The sequence below is a fragment of the Mesoplodon mirus genome, assembly GCF_964341445.2.
Source record: "Mesoplodon mirus genome assembly, chromosome: 13".
Taxonomy (NCBI): Eukaryota; Metazoa; Chordata; class Mammalia; order Artiodactyla; family Ziphiidae; genus Mesoplodon; species Mesoplodon mirus.
Window position 1 is genome coordinate 51,062,135 of NC_138989.1, and position 24,757 is coordinate 51,086,891.

The 24,757-nt window shown below is 48.1% G+C and overlaps 1 protein-coding gene across 6 annotated transcripts in view; it reads left to right on the plus strand.

Annotated features, from left to right (window-relative positions):
* Positions 1-6,742: 6,742 nt before the first annotated feature.
* Positions 6,743-24,757, plus strand: part of FHOD3 (formin homology 2 domain containing 3) — a 495,977-nt gene continuing 477,962 nt past the window's right edge. For all 6 annotated transcript variants that reach the window (XM_082640045.1, XM_082640046.1, XM_082640047.1 and 3 more), the window contains exon 1: positions 6,743-7,013. In XM_082640045.1, the coding sequence (XP_082496171.1) occupies positions 6,849-7,013 (165 nt within the window). In that variant the 5' untranslated portion in view covers positions 6,743-6,848. The remainder of the gene's footprint in view (positions 7,014-24,757) is intronic.

The following is a 24,757-nucleotide window of genomic DNA, read 5'->3' on the forward strand; positions in this document are numbered from 1 at the left end:
TGACAAATATACCTTCATAACGACTTGGAAGGACAGATCTGAATTTAGAATTCTGACTCCTTGGCACTCCACACAGGAAAAGGATGGCATGAGGAGAGCTGGCCAAGCCCCTGGTTGCCGCCATAGCCTGTACCCTTTCCCCTCCCACCCCTGAGACATGAGCTCCAGAAGTGTGGCCGCCAGATCCTGCACATCCAAACTCTGCCCAGACCCCACTGCAAACAACAAATCCATAGCCTCTTCTTAGGCCAGGAAGCGGAAGGGGCCACCCTTAAGGGGATCACCCAGGGAAGAGACACACATAAGCATTGGAAATATGTTCAAGGTCATTTGGGCAGAGGGTTCTGTGGTTCCAGGTACCTGGAGACCAATCTCAAGAGAGAGCAGCTTGGGTGCCAGGTGGGCATGAACACTTGGACCTATGGACTCCTTGCCCTTTAGGGAGGGGTGAGCAGAGTGAGGCTCTCTAATGCACGGAGCCTGAGGCAGGGGCCCCTCTTGCCTGGGCTAAGAGATGTACTGGTAAGAACTTTCCTGGATAAAGTAAATTACCCCAGAGAGAGGACCTAAAGATACTCATGGAAAAAGCCATCTGTCCACCAGCTTGTCTACCGTGAAGCCCACCAGGCAAAGTGCCTCTGTTATACCCCAAAGCTTCCAATCAGTTTTTAATATGAACTAACAGCCAAGGATCACAGGAATTTGAGGATAAATTCTACTATAAAAGAAAAAGGCTGAAGGAAAGAGAAGGAAAAAAAAAACTCAAAGAATATCGAAACAGTACAACGAAATGAAAACTTTAAAGAAAATGTAATCAATAATATCAGGGAAATCCTGAAAACAAGAATAACATATGGAAAATCAGAGAACAAGAAAAAAGTTCTTGAAAATTAAAAACGTGAATGCTGAAATTAAAAATCCAGGGGACTTCCCTGGTGGTCCAGTGGTTAAGACTCTGTGCTTTCAGTACAGTGGGTGCGGGTTCCATCCCTGGTCGGGGAACTAAGATCCCACATGCCGTGTTATGCAGCCAAAAAATAAATAAATAAAAAGTAAAAAAATAAAAATTCAGTAAAAGAGAAGGAACATATAGTTGAGAAAAATCTCACAAAAATTGGAACAAAATAATCAAAGAGATGAACAGGGTGGAAAAGTTAAGAAAATTAGAAGGTCTGTTTAGTGTACAGTATCCAAATAATAGGAGTTCCAGAAAGAGCAAGCAGAGAAAACTGTAGAGAGGAAATTATCAAAGACATGATACAAGTACATTCCCACAAATCAAAGAACAGGATCCCTAGGCTAGAAATAGCAATGGAGTCTCAATATGATGAATGAAAATGAACTCCCTCCAGGGTAATTTATCATGCAATTTCAATATATTGGGAATAATGAAGAGGTTCAAAATATTCCAGAGAGAGGGAAAAGAAAATGTTACATATACAAAGTAGGTAATCACCAGACCACACATCTTCTCAATGGCAATAATGAAGCAATGCCTCAAAATTGAGTGAAAATCATTTTCAACCTAGAATTATGTGTTGCAAAGATGACTGCAAGAGTCACTCATATGTGGGTAGTGATGCCTTTTTGCAATGTGACTTTGCTTCTCCTCCCAACAGGGAGTAGACTCTATTTCCCTGCTCTTTGAATCTAGGCTGGCCTTGACTTACTTTGGTGAAAAAAACAGTGGCAAATGTGACACAGCATAAACTCTGAGCTCAAGGTTCAAGAGACCCTGCAGGTTTTGCTGTTGAACTCTTAGCATGCTACCCTAAGACTGCCAATGGGAAAAAGCCAGGTCTAACTTACTGGATGGAGGAGGAGAGGTCTCCTTAGTCAAGTCTACAATTTCATTAGATACATTTTCTATCTTCCAAACTACTGTGGGCAATTGTTTTCTCAATTGTTTTATTGCTACATAACACAGGTAACCATATTCCCAGTCGTCAGCAGTAATTTTCTTACCACTTTTCCTAGGACCTGGCTTCTTCACATGGTAGTTTCAAGTCCATATGCTGAGAGGGTGAGAGCAGATGCTGTAAGGATTCTTGAGGCCTAGTTTTAGAAGCCACATGATTCTACCTCCAACATATTCTATCAGGATAAGTCACACAGCCATCCCCATTCAAGCCGTGGGGAACTAGACCCCGCCTTTTTTTTTTTTTTTTTTGCTGTACGTGGGCCTCTCACGGCTGTGGCCTCTCCCGCTGCAGAGCACAGGCTACGGACGCGCAGGCTCAGCGACCATGGCACACAGGCCCAGCCGCTCTAGCGGCACGTGGGATCTTCCCGGACTGGGGCATGAACCCGTGTCCCCTGCATCGGCAGGCGGACTCCCAACCGCTGCACCACCAGGGAACCCCTAGACCCCGCCTTTTGATGGGAAAAGTGGCAAAGTCATACTGTAAAATGGTGGGGGGAAAAGGGGTGGGAAGGGATGTGGCCATCTTTGCTAACAAAACAACCACACCAAGGCAAGAGTGAGGATAGAGAATAAAAATACTTTCAGACATAAAATTTCTCAAAAACTTATATTTTCTCAGGAAGCTGCTGGGCTATGTATTTACAAAAATTGAGAGTGTAAACCAAAAAACAATATGACACGTGACCTGGGAACCAGGGGTTCCCACACAAGAGAGATGACAAGGAAATTTTGAGTAGGATAGGGCTGAGAGAGCCACATTCCAAATCAGAGCAGGAGGATGGAGGACTGCCAGAGGAGTTCTTCTGGGAGGGGTGTCTTAGGGGGAAAATATAGCATTGAGAAATTATCTGACATTATTAAAAGAGGAGTTTTCAGAGCTGTTGCAGGATATGAGATCTAACCAGCTGCTCAAGAAAAAAATAAGCAACTGAAAAAAAATTGAGGCCAATGTTAACTTCAGAAAAAACCAAAAAGTTGTACTAGAAAGGCCATGTAATCATGTGCACTACTTGACATAAAAGTGAACAATAGTAACATAATCATGGGGAAGTGGTCTGTAATTTTAGCATGTAAGAAAGTCAGTGTATTCTCTAAAATTCCTTGATCAAAGTAGAGCAGTGTCCTTATTATTTAGAAGTGAGTGCCTCTGGGAAGTGGGGTGGGATGTGGGTGGCAATTGTAAAACAGGGGCTGATAGTTTTTGTTGTAACTTTTTATTACTCTTAACCTTTTAAACTAAGAGAAAGCATTACATTACTAAAACAGAATGATTTCAAAAAATACGTTGAGAAAAAAATTGGCTGTTAATCAGAGGAAAAATTTATTGCTAGGAGCAGTTTCAAGGGAGTTGTCAGGGCAGAAGTCCTCAAAAGAATTGAGGATGACCTATATGATTAAATTTTTAAAAGGTTTCATTTTAGGTGCCAGTCACTATTTGAAGTTTTAAAATTAAAATTGAGTAAGACAAATTCCAATCCTAAAAGTCTTATGGTTTGGTAGAGTAGGCATATGGGTAAGCAAGTATTTTCAGTGCAACATGAAAAGAGCTACAATAGCGACATGTAGAAAGTAATCTGAGACCACAGAGGAAAGAGAGACCGTTCTTGTTTGGGGTGAAGTTGGACATGGCTCTCTAGAAGAGCTGATCTTAGAAATGTGCATTGGAGAATAAGTGGATTCAGCTGGCCAACTAGATAGGTACCAATAAAAGCATTTCAGGTTGAGCAGCTCACCATGAAAAATCTCAGCATTTATGGGAAAGGGTAATAAGTTAAACGTGGCCAGGATGTGAAGTGGGGACTGACCAGAGGTGAGCCTGGAGTCTAAGAGTGGGGCAGATCTTAGATGGTCTTGTGGGTCATGTGGAGGGGTTTGGCATGTAAGGCTTTTACCCTAAGATATGACACATCTAATGCACATTTAAGAATGATCACTGGTTCTGGGGAAACCAGTAGAAGATCAAATGCAGGTCGCAAGACTGGGGAAGAGAGACTCATTAGAAGCCTAGCATAGGAAGTGAGGGCTAGACAGGGGGAGAGTTGAGAAATATTTTAAAAGCTGATTCAGTGACAGGTCATAGTGACCAACAGCAAGATCCAGGACGCAAGTTGACTCTGATGTTCACTCATTCATCAGACATTTATTGTGTGCCTTTTCTGTGCTAGGCTCTCTGCCAGGCACTGGGTGGGGGGCGGGGGTTAGGGTTGAATACCACATGGTCCCTGCCCTAGAGGAGCTTTCAGTTTAGTGGGAGCAGAGACATGTATTAACAGTAACTGTAGCTGTGATGCTCTATTCTTAAGAGGAGAACAGAGCCCAGAGGGACTGAGAAGAAGCTGCCAAAGAGGGAGAATGTAACCCAGAGTGGGTAGAACTAATGAAGCTGAGAGGAAGAGAGTTTGGGAAAGGAGTGGTCCATAGTGACAGATGCTGCCAAGAAGGCGGGTAGCAGGGCTGAGGTGTTCCCCAGACAAGGCAATTAGGATGGCATTGATGATCTCAGAACAGCAGGGAGGGTTGCCCGCCAGATGGTGAGATGGTGATCCTCACCAGCAAAGAGGTGGTGAGGATGCTGAGAAATGAATATAGCTCTTTCTTTCAGAAGCTGGTCAGGCAGTGAAGAAGAGATAAGCTACTGAGAGGCAAGCTTCATAAAGATGTAGCTTTTAAGATGGAAAACACTAGACTATTTATTCTCATCAGGACCAGCTACATGACTTGTGGATCCCAGTGCACAATGAAAATTCGGGTCCTCTTGTTAAATCACTAAGAATTTAAAGACAGCAACAGCGGAGTGTGAAACCAGTGTGGGGCTCTTCTAAGTGCGGGGATCTATGTGACTGCCCAGGTTTCATGCCAGGAAGCCAGTCCTGATTCTCAGGGGAAGAAGCCCAGGGAGGAAGGAAGAAGGAGGCTAGATCAGTGACAGAGCAACTGGGAAGAGAGAGACTCAGTGTCCAGATGGAGGTAGAGCCTTGAGCAAGAGGAAAATCAGGGCTTTGGTCATCTTCTGAGATGGAGGAGGTGTAGGCTGGAGATGGATGGAGAGGAGGGAGTGCTGGAAGGGGAGGACTTCACACTGGAGACATGATTTTCTTTACTGAATAATCTGTAGGTAGAGGAAAGTGGCAGAAGTTTGTGGCAGCCTGAGAGGAGTGGGAGGCCACACTGAGCAGTGCTGAGGAACCTGGGGTGTATAGGTCATTGAGAGTGACTGCTGACAGCAGGCACTTGGCGGATGGGGAGGGAGCAACCTAGGGACTGATAGGTGAGGCCGGGAAAGTGGTACAGTAAGGAGGCCTCTGAGCTCATGGGGTGGCATTCATGTCGGGCCAGAGATGAGAAATGGGGCGGCCATAAAGACTCGAGGGCTCCCTCACTGAGGAGGGGCGAACGTGGTGATGAAAATGGGAGGGTAGGAAGTGGGGGTCAAAGGAATGGGATTTTCAGGTTTAGTGTTCTGGCCAAGAGCTGATGGTGAAGTTGGTGTACTGGCCCGCCTAAAGGACTCATGCAGAGAGTTGATTAGCAAATGCAAGGAGAACTAGAAGTTCTGCTGGAATGAGCAGGTGTCACGGATCATTGTTATTTTAAGAACAGGCATAAGCCTCACGAGTGACGGGGAGGTTCCATAGAGAGAGAAGGTTAAAGGTGCGGGTGAAGAGGCTAAGTATGGGACGAGTGTTTCTTGCCTTGAAGCCAGAAGAAAAGGAGAGAGACATGTTCTAGAGCCGCCTTGTGAAGACGCGGATGTGAGAGCGATTGGGCATATTCCACAAGACCTACTTAAGATACAGGGAGAACCGCGACCTTGGCCACAACCTGGTAATGGAGAAAACCGGGAGTTCTTATTGGAAACGAAGGGGGTCACCCTTGAGCAGCCAGGAGTCTCGAGGCTCAGGCAGGCCAAGGCGGGCAGGCTGCAAACCTTCCCTGCAAGTCCCTCGGTTGCCAGCGGGTCCCTAGCTCTCTGCCGGCTCCGTGCAATTCGGTGACCTCGCCGGAAGCGCCCCCCGCGGCCCCACTAGCTCCGTTTAGGGCTTTCGGAGACCTAACTGGCTAAGAGGCCGCAGTCATGCCGAGGGTCAACCAGGGCGTCAGGCCTGGCGCTGGGGTGTCGGAGCGGAGCCTCGCAGTTCCCCAGGCCTCCCGCCTGGCGCCCCCGGGCTAGTCTCTTAAGAACAGCTACCAGGGTTCGCCGGTTCACCCTCCTCCTTTGTAGCTTCCTTCTCCCCAAGGGAAACCTCCCCCGGCGCCCTCGCCAGGGCTCCAGGTGCCTGCCACCACCCCGCTTGCTTGCCGGGGGCCGGCTTCCTCGCCTCCTGGAGCCCAGCTGGGGTTTTCCGAGTCCAGGCAGCGGGAGCCCGGCCGCCGCCGCCTTCATCTGGAAAGAGTTAAGCCCTCTCCCAGATGGATAAGAAGCCAGGGGACGGCTATGCCCCCGCCCCGCCCCCATACCCCGGTCCCCCGAGCCCCGAGGGGTGCAGCTCGGCCGGGGCTCTCTCGGTCTCGGGGCGCACGTGCAGCCGGCGGCCCAGGCGGTGTCCACGCTGCTGGGGTCTGCCCTCCAGGGGTCGGGGGGTTCTCCGCCCCGCCCCGCCGCCGCCGCCGCCAGAGGACTTGGCGCAGGGGAGCGGATACTGCACGAGCCATCCTCCCTTTCCTGTTCCACGCGGCGGGTGGCGTGGGTCGCGGCGGCAGCCGGGCGGGCACAAGGGGGACGCCGGAGAGGAGGAGCCAGAGAGCGAGAGGAAGGAGGGGGCCCGCCGGCCCCGCCCCCGCCCCGCCCCCCGCGGCCGGAGCCTGTGAGCCCGCGAGCCAGCGAGCTGCGGCCGCGGCCTCCACTGCTCGCGGTGACCCCGGCGTCCCGGTCCGCGGCCCCGCAGATCCCGGGGCCCGCGCCCCACCGGGGCAGGGATGCATCATGGCCACGCTGGCTTGCCGGGTGCAGTTCTTGGACGATACGGACCCTTTCAACAGCACCAACTTCCCCGAGCCCACCCGGCCGCCGCTGTTCACGTTCCGCGAGGACCTCGCGCTCGGCACCCAGCTGGCCGGGGTCCACCGGCTGCTGCGGGCGCCACACAAGGTACGGCCCGGCGCGGGCGGGCTGGGCCTCCGGGACGCAGCCCCTGCTGCGGGGCGCGCCGGGGTAGGGGCGCCGCGGGCAAGCTGGGCTGGGCGCAGCCGAGAGACAAGCGCCCAAGGGCAGACCTCCCCCCTCTCCGTTAGGCAGAGGGGTCCGGGCGCCCGCCGGCTGTCTTGGGATCTCCTAGGCCAGCGAGGAGGACAGCCCCGCGTTCCGGACCGGAGCGGGGGCGGGGGGGCGGCGGACGGGGCAGAACAGGTGCGGCGCTGGCCGGAGGCGGGATGGAGAAGGTTCCCCGCGCCGCGCTGTTCGCTCGGCCGGGTGGGCGGGGTGGGGCTCGGACGCCGGCAGTCGGTCCCCGCACCCAGGCGGGCGCCGAGCGGCGCGCGGAAAGAACCCGGGCTCCGGGGGGCTCTGGTCCTTCGCAGGGGAGACCCGAGCGACGCGCGGGACAAAACCTCTCAGGCCTCTGGGGCCGCTGCGGGTGGCCGCGCGACCCTCGCGACAAAGCACGCTTCCCGGGGACACCTCTCCTTCCTCCCTTGCGGGGCACCGCGGAGGGCGCCGCCCGCGCGCTACGATAGTGCTCGGAGCAGCCCCTTTTCCTTAGAAGAAGCAGGTGGCCTGGGGGACCTTGGAGGAGCAGTGGCTGTGGGAGGAGGGGCGGGGGCGCGGAGGGGCGGCGCGCGCACAGAGCCCCAAATGAGTGTCCCCTGGAAGAATGGCTTCTCAGTCCACCCGATAGTTTTTTTTTTTTTGTTTTTTTTTTTAACCCTTTTCAGGGCAGGCATCTTGCAAAGTGTGTGCTGCGAAGAGCTGGGCGTTGAAAGCCAAGCATTTAGTTACCCAGGAGAGCCCTTCCTCCCACTTAGTGACTGCACCTTGAAGAATTACTTCCCCGGTACATTTTTTTTTTTTGGCTTAGGGTTCATATCAAAGCTTGTAGATGATTTATTCTTTGAGGATCAACACTGATAAATATTTGGAAGAGATAACCCTTGATGCCAAAGAGAACAAACTCGATTAAAAATTTTTAGACTTCTGTATGATGTTCGCCTGCTTTGGAAACAGAGAGGGAGGTTGGTGTGGGTACTGGTGAACATTGGCAGTGGTGTCTATTATATCACTGCTTCCCCCCCCCCCCCCCCCACCAAACGCCACTTCTTAATGAGTAACCTGTCTTCAGGAATGAGGAATGGGGCAGTTCTATCTCCTGTTCTCTGTGCTGGTGCAGGATGGACACAGTCACTGCTCCTGGGAACCTCTCTGGCCATAAAAGATTGGATTGGGAGAATGATGTTTTTATTGTGGATTCAGCTTATCAGAATCACTTTTGTCAGTTATTTGGTTCTTCTCAACCAGTGGGTTCAGTTAAGAGTTTTCGAAGGGCTTCTTCAGCATCATGGTTATTTCATTCATTATGGTCTCTGATTACAGTGATCTTTTGTTGAAACCACAAAAGACTCATAATTGTGGCCCTGTGACCTTGAAGTGCTTTCCTTGGATTTCAAGCCCTATGTACACCGGCTGACCTTTCAAGCTGGAAGCTGAAGTACATTTTATGTTTCCATGGAATAGCCCCATAGCCTTGATCCAGTGTTCCTGGTCTCGTAGGAGATCCTGATGCTCCAGCATTATACCACCCCCTCCACTGCCCCCAACCCCCTAGAAGCCACAGCACAGCAGTTGCCCTGGCTCACAGGACTTTCTGAGATGGGCCTTGTAGAATAAATGGAACCCAAATACGTCCCACAGAGACCCTTGACTCCTTGTCCTGGGGGTGCCCAGCCAGCCTCAGTCTGAGTCTTTTGCCTGCAGACCCCTGCAGTATAGTCAGATGTTTGGCATTGTTTTTCACATCTAGAGCCAACTGAGTGGCTAGTTCTATTAGCCAGGCTTCTGTAAAGCAGAATTCAGGGCATTTATGTGCCTAGGTGCACATTTATATTGTAAAATGCTAGTTAATTTCCAGCAGGAAATCTGCTGGATTGGATGATGCATTTGTGATAGTTTCGAGCACTTGGTGTGTAGGTTTGTACTCTATTAGGGATGTCAGTGCAGGATCTCATTTAATATTACACGTCTGTGAAGTGCAGACTTTTACTATACCTATTTTAAAGATGAGGAAACTGAGGCAGAGAGCAATTAAATAACCTAGTTTCTCTGTTAGGAGTGGGGAGCTGAGATTCAAACCTTGTCTGTGCGGCTTGAGACTCCACTGCTGTTCTGCTCCCTGGACCAGCTGTTTGGCTATGGGCAGAAGCCGCATCTCCTCGGGCTTCCATTCCATTAACTTGGGGAGTTTCCAGAATCAGCTTCCTAGGCCAGGTAGTTTTTGGCCTGGGGCAGGTGAATGTTACAAGCATGAGTAAGAGCCTTGAGACAGAATTCCAGCCTGGTAGAGTTCACAGTCAGAGGTGGGAACAAATAGTTAAAAACCCTGCTGTGAATTAGCTAACAGTGAGGGAATGGGCAAGCCCCTGCCATGGATAAGGTTTCCATGTCCCATGGAGCCCAGCCTGGCAAGAGGAGGAGCTCCTGGGGCAGGGGGTATTCTGGGTGGTGAGAGGGGAGAAGCGTGATTGTGAAACATGCAGACACTCTCAGCATCCTCAGCCATCCTGCCTGGGGGTGTAGACTTTTGCTTGAAGTAGATGGCACACACAGCAAAGCGTGCAGGGCCTAAGTGAGCTGCTGGATGAATTTTCACTAAGTGAACACACCTGTGTAACAAGCCCCTCAAAGGCCCCTGCAGAGGGTCCTAATTTGTAAAGCTCCCCTAGAGATTTTCCTGTGCTGGGAACCTTTGAACTGGTTAACCTCTTAGGTCCTTTCCAGCCCAAACTTGAGTCTATGCATCTTTTCCTAACCTAATGAAATATGTATACATTTATCTCATGTTTGCTGACTCCATTTGAAGTTAGTTGTTCATTTAAACCATTGTCTTGGACGAAAACAACATGTGCTTATAATACTTTATCTTTTTTTTCCCAAGCTGCTAGACTGAAAAATAAAAAACCACCCCAGCTTTTTATAGTAGTTCTAAGAGGATAATTAAATAAATGATTAGTCTGATAACAAAAAGGTCAGAACAGGTACTGTATTCTCACTGAGGGAGATGTTTATTTTGGTGGTTATATGTTTTATCTGGACTATGTGAGGCCTTTTGTTTTCAAATGCTGCGTAAACAGGTGTTTATTTCTGGTTCAGTGTCTTAAGAAGAAAAATAATTGTAATTACAGGACTTATAATTTAGAAAAAACTGTGCAGTAGAATTAGTAGAATCCTAGACCTTTCAAAGCTTAGATGTCTTTGGATTGTTTGACACTAAAAGTGAGGATTCTTGCTTCTTTTTCATAGGCAAAACTGGAATTGTAGAATTAAGTGGTACCAAAAAAGTGGTAACTAGCTTGCGTGTCAAAACAGCAATTATGACCTAGTAATTTAATTCAGGGAATGTTTCCGTGGCTGCTGCGGACCAGAGAGTAGAGTAATAACAGCTCCCAGGTCCTGGCCATGGGCCTGAGCCAAGCACCAGTCCCAGACACGCATCATCTTGCCAAGCCCGCGGCCACCCTGTGGGTCGGGCACTGGTACTGTTGCATCTCACAGCAGAAGAGCCCAAAGCATAAAAAAGTCGGTGGGCCATGTGAGTGGGACATTCCAGAGTTGGCATTTGGCACCAGGTCTGAGCCCTTAATGACTCTACTACTTTTGTGTCTTGAGTTTTTTCCTTCCAGGCAGCCTGCTCACGTCTCAGAGTTCCATGCTCTCATTGGATTAGTCTTGACTGTGCCCTGTTCATTCCTTTCTCACTACCTTTGTCTTTGTGGTTCCCTTGCTGCCTCAGCTATCCCACCTGTCAAATAGCCAGTTGCTGTGAGGATTAGAACCTTGGTCCTCTGAGTGTGGGCTGGGCATCACCTGGGCTCTTAGAAATGCACTCTCAGTCCTCCCCAGACCTGCTGAAGCAGAATGTGCATTTCCCCGAGATGCTTTGGTGATTCCTGTACACACTGCAGTCTGAGCAGCATGGATTAGAGGTCATTTAGGTCAGACTCAGTACAGGGCTAGGAGGGTTCTCTCTGTCTCCCCTGTTCACAGATAACTTCCTTGAGGGTAAAGACCTGGGCTGTCCAGTTCTCCAGGGTTCTCCTGGAAGCTGCGCAGTGCTAAGATGGAGTGTGCACTAAGCTGATTGATGGGTGTTAGTTTTAGAACACAAATCCACTGGTATTATTGCTCTAATGAATTTCCACCTTAATCCTCTTAAGGGACACATCTGTTTGCTACATTACATTAAGATTTTTTAAAGATGAGATCATTAGTAAAGTTGGCAAGTGTGTTGTGTCACATAGCATCTTAGGACAAAACTGTTTAAGAATGTTGTATGAACAGCTAAGAGTGTCTCTGTGCAAGCTGAGTTGAATCCGACTGTACCGTAATTAGCTCAGTTGGTTGGAGCCCTGCTATTGAGATCAGGATCATGGGATTGAACCCTTTATGGGTCAGTTGGCTTTGCTTCATGCATGGCCACAGACCACATCAGTAACGCAGCTAGACATCCAGCAGGTGCTGTCCTGGCTCCCTGCAAGGGTTTGGGTTGGGGTGGCCTGGTAGAAATCTTTGGGGGCAAAGGGCTAACATATAATGAGCTTGTGCTGGGCACTGTACTGTGGGCCTCAGCGTATAACTTCACTGACCCTCACAAGAGTTCTAGCAGACAGACAATGGTATCCCCAGTTAACAGGTGGGGAAACTGAGGCACAGGGAGGTTAGGCAGGTTATCTAAGGTCACACTGCTTTTAAGTGGAGGAGCTGGGATTTAAGGTCAAGTCTTTTTTTGCTCCAGAGTTTGTAGCCAACTGTGACCCGTTATTAGAAAACCAGCAGAGCACATGCTTTCTGTGCAGGGGGAGGGGTGGGGGGAGGGGGCTGACTGCACTGCCTTTGCACGCGGCTGCCTGTCACAGTTTGTGACTTAAATGGTTGTGCTCTGGTTGTCCTTCCAGTGTAGAAGCTCTGGGGGTCTGTGCCTCTTGTTCTCAGAGTCCAACCTGCTTCCCTCTGGAAAACAACAGGACTGCCTTTGCCCTCCTCTGGACTCTGAAATGTTAGTTTTTAGTGGTGGCAGATTTAAAACTGATTAACATGCTAAGGCCAACTCAGGAGCACCCCTCCCCCAGCCTCCTTTCCCCTCCATGGTTTATTTCTCTCTGAAGATGAAACTTTTGAACCTTGGAAACCTTTCTGTCCTCAGACAGAAAACAGTCACCACTCCTGCAACCTCCACACTGTGTCACCTGCAGGTGATGCCCCTGTTGCCTGTGGCCAGCTCAGGAATGTCCCCGATATAAACCTGGCTTTCTAATCCATGTAGCTGGTTCCGCGTCTGTGGGGCATTTTCATTCTTGGGTTTGTCAGCATGTGGTCCTTTCCAGAGACAATCAGACTGCTTTTTGTTTTGTTTTGTTGTTTTAGCTATTTTATTGGGATGTGTTTCTGTGCCTTGTTCTGAACTAAGTAAGAAAGAATGGGGGAAATTAAGTTATAGTGAATGTTAAGCCTCACCACAGGGATGTAATCAGCAAAATACAGATTGTGAGAAATTATAGTTTTACCAACAAATACACTGTAAAGGAAAAAAAAGATGGAGATGGAAGGAAACCTTAGATTAAAAGAGATTTAAAAGATATATCAACCAATTGCAGTGTGTGGCTCTAACTGGACACTGATTCAAACAAAGACATTGTAGGGAATTCCCTGGTGGTCAGATGGTTAGGACTCCACGCTTTCACTGCTGAGGGGGTGGGTTCAGTCCCTGGTCGGTGATCCCTATAAGCTGTGCGGCCAAAAAAAAATTGTAAATAAATATTTGAGACCATTGGGGAAACCTGAATAGTGACTTTTTGATACTAAAAATTGTTGAAGTTAAATTAGTAAAAAAATAAAAAATTAAAACAAAATTAATAAAGATATTTAACATTAAAATTATTAAAGTGTGATAATACTACTGTGTTATGTTTAAGTAAAAGTCTGTATCTTTCAGAGATACATACTGAAATATTTGCAGATGAAGTTATGTAATGTCTAGAATTTGCTTCAAAATAATCTTGGATGAGGCACAAGTAAATAGGTGGGTGAGTGTATAGAGGGAACAAGAGAGAATTTGAGTTAAAGCTGGATTATGGGTCTGTGTGGGAGTCATTCTACTATTTTCTGTACTTCTGCATCTGTTGAACTTTTTTTTTTTTAATAAAAGAGCTAAAAAAATGAGGTTATGAGTTCTGATGTGCCCTTTGGGATCAGCATCTTTTCATTAAGTGTCACCGTGTGTCCTTAGTGTGTTTGCTGTGGCTGAGATGGCCAATCAGTAAATTTTTTTTTTTTTTTTTTTTGCGGTACACAGGCCTCTCACTATTGTGGCCTCTTCCGTTGCGGAGCACAGGCTCTGGACGCGCAGGCTCAGCGGCCATGGCTCACGGGCCCAGCCGCTCCGCGGCATGTGGGATCCTCCTGGACCGGGACATGAACCCGTGTCCCCTGCATCGGCAGGTGGACTCTCAACCACTGCGCCACCAGGGAAGCCCCAATCAGTAAAATTTTTGTAGTGCTTCCACTGATACCTTCCTTCCCACCCTGATAGTCGTGTTCTCCTTAGGATCTTTGAAAAACAAACATAGGACATCAGTCTTTTAATGTTCAGAGTATCTTTCTCGGCTTAGTCAATTCCAATGATGAACTCAGCAGTCATCAGTTACATAAACTGTTAGTTTAGTAAAAAGTGTTAGGGTAGAGATATTATACATGGAGCACATGCATCTAAATTTTTATCACTAAACTGAGAAGTTGCTAAGGCTATAATTAACGATATCAATATAAAAGTGCTCAGTTTCCCAGTGGCTGTGACATGCTTGCTTGGCCACCCCGGGGTCGTGCCCCATTCCAGCTTGGCCTCCATCTTCAGTATGCCTCAAGAGAGTATCTCAGAATGCAGTGAATTCAGTGATGTTGTAATGCATATGAAAATGTAACTTGATTGTATACCTTGGCGTTCAGCATCACGGGCAACTTTTGATTTCTATGGACAGATTAACCCATTTGTGCATTAACTTTTGGTGGGGGGGGGAGATTTTAGCTCATTCAAAAAATTAAGTTACCACACATCAGCAAAATTATCTGTACACCCAGAAGTTTGTCTATTTTTAGACCCACATAGCGACAAACAGAATCTGTACTGTATCTATATACAACTTGGAAACTTACCTTCTCTTCCCCACTTAGATTTGGAGCCTAGAAATTAAAAAGTTGGACTCCAAGGGAAAATGTTTAGAACTTAATATTAGAAAAAAGAAATCTCAAAATTGTTGAAGATGTTGAGAAAAGGGAAAATGTTAAAGAACTTGCAATTCAATACAGACTAATACTCCTAGGTTTGGCAGGAATGACACAGAAAAATTAGTTCGTGGGTCACCTCATCAAATATTTTTAGCATTCTTGGAAAGAGGAAAACCCAGAAGAAGACCTTTCTTTTGTTATTGATTAGGCTACTTGGACTCTTCATACACTGGTATTACAGCAGGGAATGAAATGCCAGGGTCTTAACCAGAGTGCACAGGACAAGCCCAAGATTATTGTGAAGTTCTCAGAATAGAAGGTAACTAACTGATGCATCTTCTGACTGGTTTATCAGATCCCAAGAGTGGCTTGGGGTTCATAGCAAATGCTGATGGGCAGACACTCCTGAGTGGCCAGATGCTGACGTGTTTAGAGCAGGCTGGAGACGGAGCAGTGGGTCCTCAGAGAGGACATGAGAAGGAGGTCCTTCTGGCTCAACTAGGGTCACACACAGCACTGCAACCGTTCACCTGGTTGCCTAAAATTGGCCACAATTTTGACTAAAGAAGTTTATACCAATGACACTTTATACCACTTTAGGGGGAGTTTTGTTTTATCTGTGGTTTGAGGTCACCTTCTCCAACCCTCCCCTGGTTATAATTGATTAATCCAGAGTTGATGGTAACATCCCTCACAATTCATGAAAAGCATGAGTGAGCGGTGGTACTGGGGTGGAGACAGCTGGTTTAAGCAGTGCTTCCCCCCGCCCCCATATCTGTAGTTTTGTTAAATGAAAACAAAATTTACTATTAATTGTGCTACAGCCTGGGAACCTAGCTTTTAACCCTTATGACCATTGTGAGGGCACTTCCATCTGGTCCTCTGATTTCATCATGGAGGAGCAGGCAGCTGGGGGGTGCAGGTGCTGGACCCCCGGGGAAGCAGCCGACTGAAGACTGGGTATTGAGTCACTCGGAGAACAGTCTCCACTGCCTCCCCGACTTCCGTTGCATCCACAGCCTCGAGGCGGTGTTTCTGGCCTCCCTGCTCCCCTATCTAGCAGTGTGTTCTTGGGCTAACACCCCTCTCACTGTCTCACTGTAGTTTACAGCAAGTCTTGATGGGGCGGGGAGAGGGTTCCCTCCTTGCCTTGGAACATGGCCATTAATAGGAAAAAAGTAAAAGGTTAGAGTTGGGTCCATTCAGTGTTTTTTTGTGTGTGTGTGTGGTACGCGGGCCTCTCACTGTTGTGGCCTCTCCCGTTGCGGAGCACAGGCTCTGGATGCGCAGGCTCAGCAGCCATGGCTCACGGGCCCAGCTGCCCCGCGGCATATGGGATCTTCCCGGACAGGGGCATGAACCTGTGTCCCCTGCATCGGCAGGCGGACTCTCAACCACTGCGCCACCAGGGAAGCCCCCATTCAGTGGGTTTTAATGTGAGGGAACAGCCCAGGAATCAGGCCTGTGTGATTGGCTAAAGAGGAAAGAGAGAGCATGTCACGCCTCTGCTCTAAAACCTCCCTCAGGCCCCCTGACATTCAGGGTTACTCCGAAGCAGTGGCTGGCCTGCTGCTCCATGAGGGTTGGTTGCTTGGTTTACTGGTGTAGCCCTAGAGCCTGGAACAGTGCTTGGTACATCATGCGTATACAGTAAATAGGTGTTGAATGAGTGAATTATCATACACTTTAGAGTTGGAGGGAAAAAAGAGCGGTCTCCTTACCCCAGCTGTCTCCATGCAGAAGTCCCTTCTGTAAAACCTCTGGTCAAACACATTCTAGCTGCTTCTTCATGTATGATAGAGAGCAGTTGGTCCCCTCCTTTCAAGTATGGCGTTTATCCATTTTTGAACTGTATTTGCTAGACTTTATTCTTTATTTGTCCCCGATTTTCACCTGGAAAGGTGAATCCTCATGTCCCCACAGATGGGGATGGAAGTGGGTCTGGACCGTCAACTGGCTGACTGAGCCCAAGAGGATGGAAATAGGATGGATAAGGCAGAAGAACCATGACCTCAGGGTTTGGTAAGTAGAGTGACCTGGGACGTGGGACCTGCAGATAGTGCCTGGAGGGAGTTGCAGGAAGTTTGTATACTTTTCCCTGTGGTGGCAGAAGTAAAAAGCTGCTTTCCTTTCATGTTAAAGCTGAGTCATCTGGATTGTTTTTATTACTCAGATCAGTGTATGTATCTTGATATGTATATGGTCTGGTACCCTAAGGCATCTTCACACTTGCAGTTCCATTTTACTGTGAACTTAAACTGTTCGTGTGGAATCAGGGAGACATTGCTGGGGAGAGATCACAGCTAACAAAGCTAGGTTCAATGAGAGAAAGACCAGGAAGCAAGGAGTCTACCCTTATAAAACAAACAAAGCATCTGTTCCCATCACAGAATGAGCATATGTATAAATTTTGAGACTATAGAAAAGCACACCGAAGAAATAGAAATCATTTCCTTATTACCCAGAGGGAACCACTCTTAACACTTTTGCGTCTTACCAGAATTAAAATATATAATGTTTTAAAACATTTATAATGTTTTAAATGTTTGATAAAAATATAAATATCTGAATACTTTCCTGAGTCATTAAATATTCTTAGAGTGTATCATCTTTAATGACAGCATGGTAATCCAGCCTGTGCATGTACGATGGCCCAGATGTAAGCATTGCTCCCGTGCTCTGTGAGGGAAAGGGCTCTGGCTTCTTCAATGTTTATTTCTCCTGTGCTTGGTCCTTTTTTTTTTTTTTAACATCTTTATTGGAGTATAATTGCTTTACAATGGTGTGTTAGTTTCTGCTTTATAACTAAGTGAATCAGCTATACATATACATATGTCCCCATATCTCTTCCCTCTTGCGTCTCCCTCCCTCCCACCCTTCCTATCTGTGGTTGGTCCTTAATAAATCTTCATTAAATGAATGTATGAATGAATGAACCATTGGATGTTTAGTCAGCTGCCAGTAAAAAAAAATGCAGATAATGCTGTTTTATATATATACTTGCAGAAAAAATAATCTTTATGCTTTGATGGCTTCCTTAAGATGAATTCCTAGATGTTTAGTTGCTGAGTAGAAGGGTAAAGAATTCATCTTAGACGGGAGCAGTTTCCCCCATTTTAAGCATTGGCGATGGTTGGGAAGATGGTCCCCAAGTCCGTATAGGGCTGTTGAAGACCTGGGCCAGGATGGGAAGCCCAGCTCCAGCCCAACCTCCTTCTTGCAGGTGCAGCTGGTGTCACAGCAGAGAGTGACATTTGAATTCTGGGAAGATAACCCGGTGGTACTCAGAGAAGGTTGTTAAAACCTTGAATAAATTATGTGTACGTATCCCATTGCCTCTCCCTATTTTGAGGGACAAAATCATGACTGTACTTTAAAGTTAGATCGATTACATTTCATGAACGCACGTATTCAGTATTCAATGTTCAGTATGACAATATTATATTAGTAAGACAAAGATACATCTCATTAGTTGTTAATGCTTTGAGAAAACAGAGGCACTCATATCCTGTGGGTAGTGTAGTCAATGACTCTGCCCCTTTCTAGAGACTTGGCAATATACACAAGTCATAAAAATGATTGTTTTTGACCCAGTGACCCTACTTACAGGAATTATTTGAAGAGATATATAAAAATGATGAAAGTACTATATGTATAAAGATATTTGAGGATTGTTTTATAATGAAAAGCTAAAAAATGTCCAACAACAAGGGAGATATTAAGTCATTATGTTTTATTATGGATAGAATATTGGGTAGCTATTAAAATAACTCATACCTTAGTCAGCTCAGGCTGCCGTAACAAAATACCATAGACTGGGGGGGCTTCAACGACAGACATTTATTTCTCACAGTTCTGGAGGCTGGGATGTCCAAAGGTAAGGTGCTGGCAGATTTGGTTCTTGGTGAAGCCCTTCTTTCTGGCTTGCAGATGGGCACCTCCTTGCCGTGACCTCGCATGGCAGAGAGGAAGCTCTGGTGTCTCTTATTTTTCTTATAAGGGCACTAATCCCGTCATGGAGGTCCTACCCTCATGACCTCATTTAAACCTAGTTACCGCTCAAAGGCCCCACCTCCTAATACCATCATATTGAGGGGTAGGGCCTCAACGTATGAATTTTGGGGAGACACATTCAATTCATAACACACTGCATGAGTCATGAAATTGTACATGTGGACATGTAGGTAAGAAATGTTAAAGATGGGACCAGTAACTTCTTTCTCCCAGACCTGCTCACCACGCCCCTTCTGCATCTCATTCATTGGAAACACCATGAGAACGTCTTGTCAGCCTTGGTTCCTGTGCACCCATCCAGTCCCCACCCTTCCATTGCCGAGTCATCCGGGCTCTCATCTGGACTCCCAGCTCCGGATAAAAGTGATCCATCCCCCAGCCTACTTTCCCTACCTCCTCCTCCTTTACTCTGGTGCTTCCCCATTATTGTCGGGGTAAAATCACAACTCATCATAAGGACACCCAGGGGTCTCTGGGACCTGGCCTCTTGTCTGCCACTCCCACATTGCCCCAACTGTCCTTCCCCCACCCCGCCCCTCCCGAGTCCTGGCTGTGCTAAAATGCTTGCAGTTTCACTAAGAGGCTGCCCTGGATGGTAGTTTAAGGTCTTACCTCTCCCTGGACTGCCCCTCCATCCTCCAGCCTGGGGTGAGACCATGTCTGAGGCTTACCTCTGCTGGGCTTTGCCAGCCCTCCCCCTTGGTCTGTGCAGGCTGTGCTCCTAGCCCCCTCCCACTTGTGACACTCTGGTTCTTATTTCATCCCATGTCACCATCTTCCCACCAGCTGTAAACCCTCAGTAGCAGGAAGTGCATTTCAACTCACCGTTCAGTTCAGAGTTCCTAGAACAGTGCCTGATACACAGTAAGCCCTAATAAATAGTTTTTGACTGTCTGAAAGAAGGTTAAGTGAAAAAAGTGCAGTATATATTTATATACATGGTGATCGAACACTACCAAAGGTAAAATCGATATCTAGTGGGAAGCAGCCGCATAGCACAGGGAGATCAGCTCGGTGCTTTGTGACCACCTAGAGGGGTAGGATAGGGAGGGTGGGAGGGAGGGAGACGAAAGAGGGAGGAGATAAGGGGATATAAGTATATGTATAAGCTGATCCACTTTGTTATACAGCAGAAACTAACACAGCATTGTAAAGCAATTATACTCCAATAAAGATGTTAAAAAAAAAAGAATAGATATCCTCAAACCTTTGTCAGATTCCTAATCCATAAACATGATTTGCATGTTATTATTTCCCTCACAAACTGCGGGTGAGTGAGGCATAACCAGCTCTTCAGAGTCTCAAATCCTTGTATTCTGGCCTCTTCCGCACTAGGCCCAGGCTAGGTCCTCGGACAGGAATCCTCAGGTTGGCAGAAGAAGGCCCTCCATCCGTCAGGGTCATTTCCTGTTGCGTTTGGAGGGGCGGGTACGAGCCTGGGGCCCTCCTGGCTGGGGACCATGAGGTCTGCTCCATGGGGCCAGGCTTGAGGGCTGCATTGCAAGATGGGGAAGCGCTGCCTCCTCCCACTTTCCTGGTTGTTCCTGAGCCTTCCGCAGGCCTCCTTTACTGTTCCTGCCCAGGCTAAGCGTGGCAGTTACGTGGTGAAGAGAGTTGTGAGCTTGTGCGGGGGGCAGAGGTGGCCACAGCAGCTGTGAGCAGTGGGAAATTCTGAGCAGGGGGTGGATCTGGGAGACTGGAGTGGTGCCCGCAGAGTCCAACAGCCCTTCTCTCCACTGGGGAGATTCATCCCTTTGCCAACCTTGGAGGCTCTGGGGAGATTTAATTTCAGGTGATGGCACTCACCTAAGAGGTATCTGTTACCCCTTTGCTGTATCAGATCCTAGCTGCAGGCCACAGGAGTGCTCGGGCTGGCTCCTGATCACAGCTCCCATAAATCACCAGCCCTCTGGCTTCTGCAGGATTTGGTAGGTCCCGAGTGGCTAGTGTCTGAATGACCAGTGCCCGGAGGTGGAAGAGGCTGTCCAGTCTTCCTGGGGTCCTCCATTCAAGTTCAACAGTACCATGTGTCTGTCTGGGGGCAGGGAAAAGAGAGCTGTTGGGCATCCTGTCCAGAACAATAGTCAAGGATACGAGCGGTTTTTTGTTCCCAGAACTGGGTGCATTTTTGTGGACGGTGATTCATCACCGAATACGCCAGGAACAGAACCCCGGCGTGTCTGTGCAGTTCACAAGGCACTGGGACATAGGTTCGCCTGGCTGATCCTCACACAACCCTGCAGGAGAGGGAGATGGGGCATTTAGACCCTGTCTCCAAGTTCAGAAAACGAAAATGATGTTGCTTTCAGGACTGACGCACAAAGGTGGCAGGGCTAGAACTCAGGTACACATCTTCTGACTCAGGCCCAACAGTCTCCCACAAGGACTCCCTGCCTCAGTCTGTCAGAGGTAAGTGTGAGGAACACATGCTGGCGCCCAGGGAAGTTTGTATTGATAGACGAGCACAATCAGGGAAATTTCAGCTGAGTTCGTAGACATCACATGTAACCACCTGGTGATTATTTTTTACAAGGGAGCAGGCTTGGCTAAATAGGAAGCTTTATTTCTGTCAATGCCACTGATCCCAGGACATGATAATTGACCCTTTTATTGTCATGATCGGTTGGGGAAATAAGTCAGAAACATAACAAAAAGTGAAGTAACCTCTGAAGGCAGCATATGACTCACGGCTAAGTGTGATGTAAGCAGCCTGGGCTATAGAAATGTCAGAAGTGGAAGAAATCCACGTGGACTGCACAGTCCAGAAAGCCTCCTGGAGAGAGTGGGTGGGGTGTGAGTGGTTGAAAGGAAAGGGGAAGGGTGTTCCATGCAGGTGAGAAGCAGATGGGATGGGCATTGGGATCAGGTACGGACGGCTCTGGGCGAGTGAGAGCGGCTGGCCGGAAGGTGGTGACCTGCAGCTGTGGGCCATGGGGCTGGGCTGGTACAAACAGTGAGCACAAAACTGTTTCAGAAGTTACTTCCATTCCATGTAGTGGAAACAAAGGAGAAGGAAGGGAAGAGGAGATAAATAACAAATTTGGGAAGAAAATGATTACAGAGAAAAATCGAGGGAAGGAAAATCAGGGCAAAGAAGAGAGGAGAGGGATGGACAGGCAGTAACTGCAAAGCCATCTATGGGAGGAGGAAAAGCATCAGAAACAAGCCGCCCGGGAGGGGCCTGGCCTGGGCCCAGGGGGCAGGCTGTCCCGAAGCCCAGGGCCCTGCTTGCTGCTGATTCCTGGTGGGCTGAGGTGTTAGCCCATGAGGGTTTAAGATGTGACCCTTTCTCCCTCCTTCCTCTCTTTCATGGTGTGTCTGCTCAGTGTCAGACTCTGTTAGGGCCAACACAGGAACCAAAATGAGTGAAACCAAGGGTGGGTGAAGTGGGGTGGGCCCCAGCTCCGGCCCAGCCCGCCTGCTCCGCACGCCCTCTCCTCAAATCTTTGAACACAGAATCTCCCTTATGGGGCTGTCGTGGACAAAACCAAAAAAAGGATCCTGCTCTTGGGCTTCCCTGGTGGCGCAGTGGTTGAGAGTCCGCCTGCCGATGCAGGGGACGTGGGTTCGTGCCCCGGTCCGGGGGAGATCCCACATGCCGCGGAGCGGCTGGGCCCGTGAGCCACGGCCACTGAGCCTGTGCGTCCGGAGCCTGTGCTCTGCAACGGGAGAGGCCACAACAGTGAGAGGCCTGCGTACTGAGAAAAAAAAAAAAAAAAAAAAAGGATCCTACTCTTGCATGTTGGCACCACTTGGCTTTCGTGGCCTCCAGTCCTGCTGCCCGGTGGGCACCAGCAGGCCGTGCTCTTGTTTCCCTGGCCTCCCTCTCCCTGCCTTCCCCGCCACCGCAGAGACAAAGCAGAACCTTCAGACGCAGCTCCTGCCCCCACCCGCCTGTCTATCTGCTCCCATGTGCCTGCCCTCCTTCCTAATGGGAGCTGTGTCCCCACTCCTGGCCCGGCCAGGCCCCTTTCCGCTGGACCTTCAACCACGGCTTCCCTCTGGGATCCCTCGTTTAGACTTCAGATAGGCTAATGCCTCCTTTATCCAGAAATCCCCTCCTCCCTGCATCTGTCTTTCTTCCACGTTCACCCCTCTGCGCAACCCGAGTCTTAGACCTGGTCTGAGCCCTACTCTCTGCCTCACTTTCCCACCTGCTCCATCCGGCACCCTCCCTCCCAGCGCAGCGATACTGCTCTCGCTGAGGCACTTGTCATTCATGGCGTGGACACCTTCCAGTCTTTGTCTTATCTAATCTCTTAGCAACACTTGCCGTTTCTGGTCCTCTCCTCCGAGGAATGCTCGCTGTTCTAAGTTTGATGGCGAGAGATCCACCTTCCCTCTGTTCCTCAGGCTTTCTGCTCCCTCCTGCTCTTTGCATGTTGGCTCTGTTCCAGGACCAGGCCTTCTCCTTGCAGTGGAGCTCCTTTCCTGGGCGGCTTCCAGGGCTTTCTGACGACCCCCTGGTTGGCATCAGGGGCCCAGCGCTCTCTCTGGTCGTGAGGCCAACTATCCAGCTGCCCCCTGGACAGCTTCTCTTGGGGGTCCTGCAGATGTTGAAGGCACACTGTGTCTAGATGGAAGGCATCGTGTTATCTTCCCACAGACCCATCCTGCCTCAGTGTGGAACATCACCATCCAGCCAGCTGCCCAAACCAAGAATCACCCCCTGGCTTTGACCCCATCTCAGCCCCCACAGTCTGGTGATTCTGGCACTTCTCTCCCCATTCCATAGATAGCCCTTAGCATATAGAAAGTGCTTGGTAAATGATGCAATGAATGAGAAATAGACAAGATAATATATGAGGAAGTGTCTGTCGCATGGCAGTTGCTCAAAAAATGTGCCTATATTAGTTATCCATGGCTGTGAACAAGTCACTCTAAAGCATAGTTGCTTAAAACATTTTTATTATCACTCACAGTTTTCTTGGGCCAGGAATTTGGGAGCAGCTCTGAGCAGTTCTGGCTCAGAGTCTCTCTTGAGTTTGCAGCCAGATGATGGACTCAGGGGCTCTCCAGTCACAAGTCTGGTGTCCGGGCTGGGAAGTTGCAAATAACTGGGAACTCCTCGGGCATCTCTCTTTATGTCTCTGTGGTCTCTACATCAGGACTCTCTAGCATGGTGGCTTCCGGGTAGCTAGACTTCTTATGTGGCTGCTCAGGGCTCCAAAGAGTGAGGGCCAGGGCCGGGGGATGTCGTATCACTTTTTTAAACCATCGCTTTCCTTGTATTGTACTCCTTAGAAGGGAGTCGCCAAGCCTGGCCCACATTCAAGGGCAGGGGAATTAGACACCATTGTTTCCTGGGAAAAGTGTCAAAGAATTTGTGAACTTTTAAAAAAGAAATCTAGGGACTTCCCTGGTGGTCCAGTGGTTAAGACTCCATGCAGCAGGTTCGGGTTTGATCCCTGGTCAGGGAACTAAGGTCCCACATGCCACGCGGTACAGCCAAAAAAAAAAGTTAATAAAAAATAAATCTATATACAGTAAAATTCACTTTTTTTTTGGTGTTCAATCCTTTGAGTTTTAACATATGTTTAGGCTTTTAGAAAATTGAAGTATAATTGACTTATTATAATAGTTTCAGGAGTAAAATATTGTGATTCGATATTTTTGTAGATTATGTACCATTACATGCCTAGATTCTTGTAACGACCACAGGATACAGAACAATTCCAGCAACCTGAAGAATTCTCTAGGGCTTCCCCTTTGTAGTTAGTCATCCCCTCAGCCCAATCCCTGGCAACCACGAATCTGTTCTCTCTCCTTAGAGCTTTGCTTTTTCCCAGAATGCCATCCATATAAATAGAATCATTTAGTATGTAACCTTTAGAGACTTGCTTCTTTCACTCTGCGTAATGCCCCTGAGATCCATCTAAGGGTGCATCCATGGTTCATTCCTTTTTAATGCTGAGTGGTATTCCATTGAATGGATGTACCGTTTTGTTTATCCATTCACTTGTTGAAGGGCATTTGTGTTGTTTCCAGTTTTCAGTGCTATATAAAGCGGCTATAGACATTTGATCTGGAGGCTGATCTCTTTTCTACTACACCATACCACCTTTCCTGCTCTACACATTTGTGTAGAGATTTTATGGAACATAAGTTTTCATTTTGCTAGAATAAATTCCTAGAAGTGGGAAGGCTTTTTGGCAGAGGATTACCTGCCCCTCTCCTTAGCAGGACTGTCAGGAGGTTTTTACTTATTGGGCAAATTATCCTTTGTCAGAAGAATTTGTTATTTGAGTCTTTGGACTTCAGAGTATAATTACTTTTGAAAACACTGCCCACAGAAAGGACCATTCATTTAAAAGTCATTGTTTGTAGTTGTTTGACTGTTCTTTATTCTCGAGCCTTCGAGGCTCTGTTGTGGAGGAATCCCAGTGTGCCGC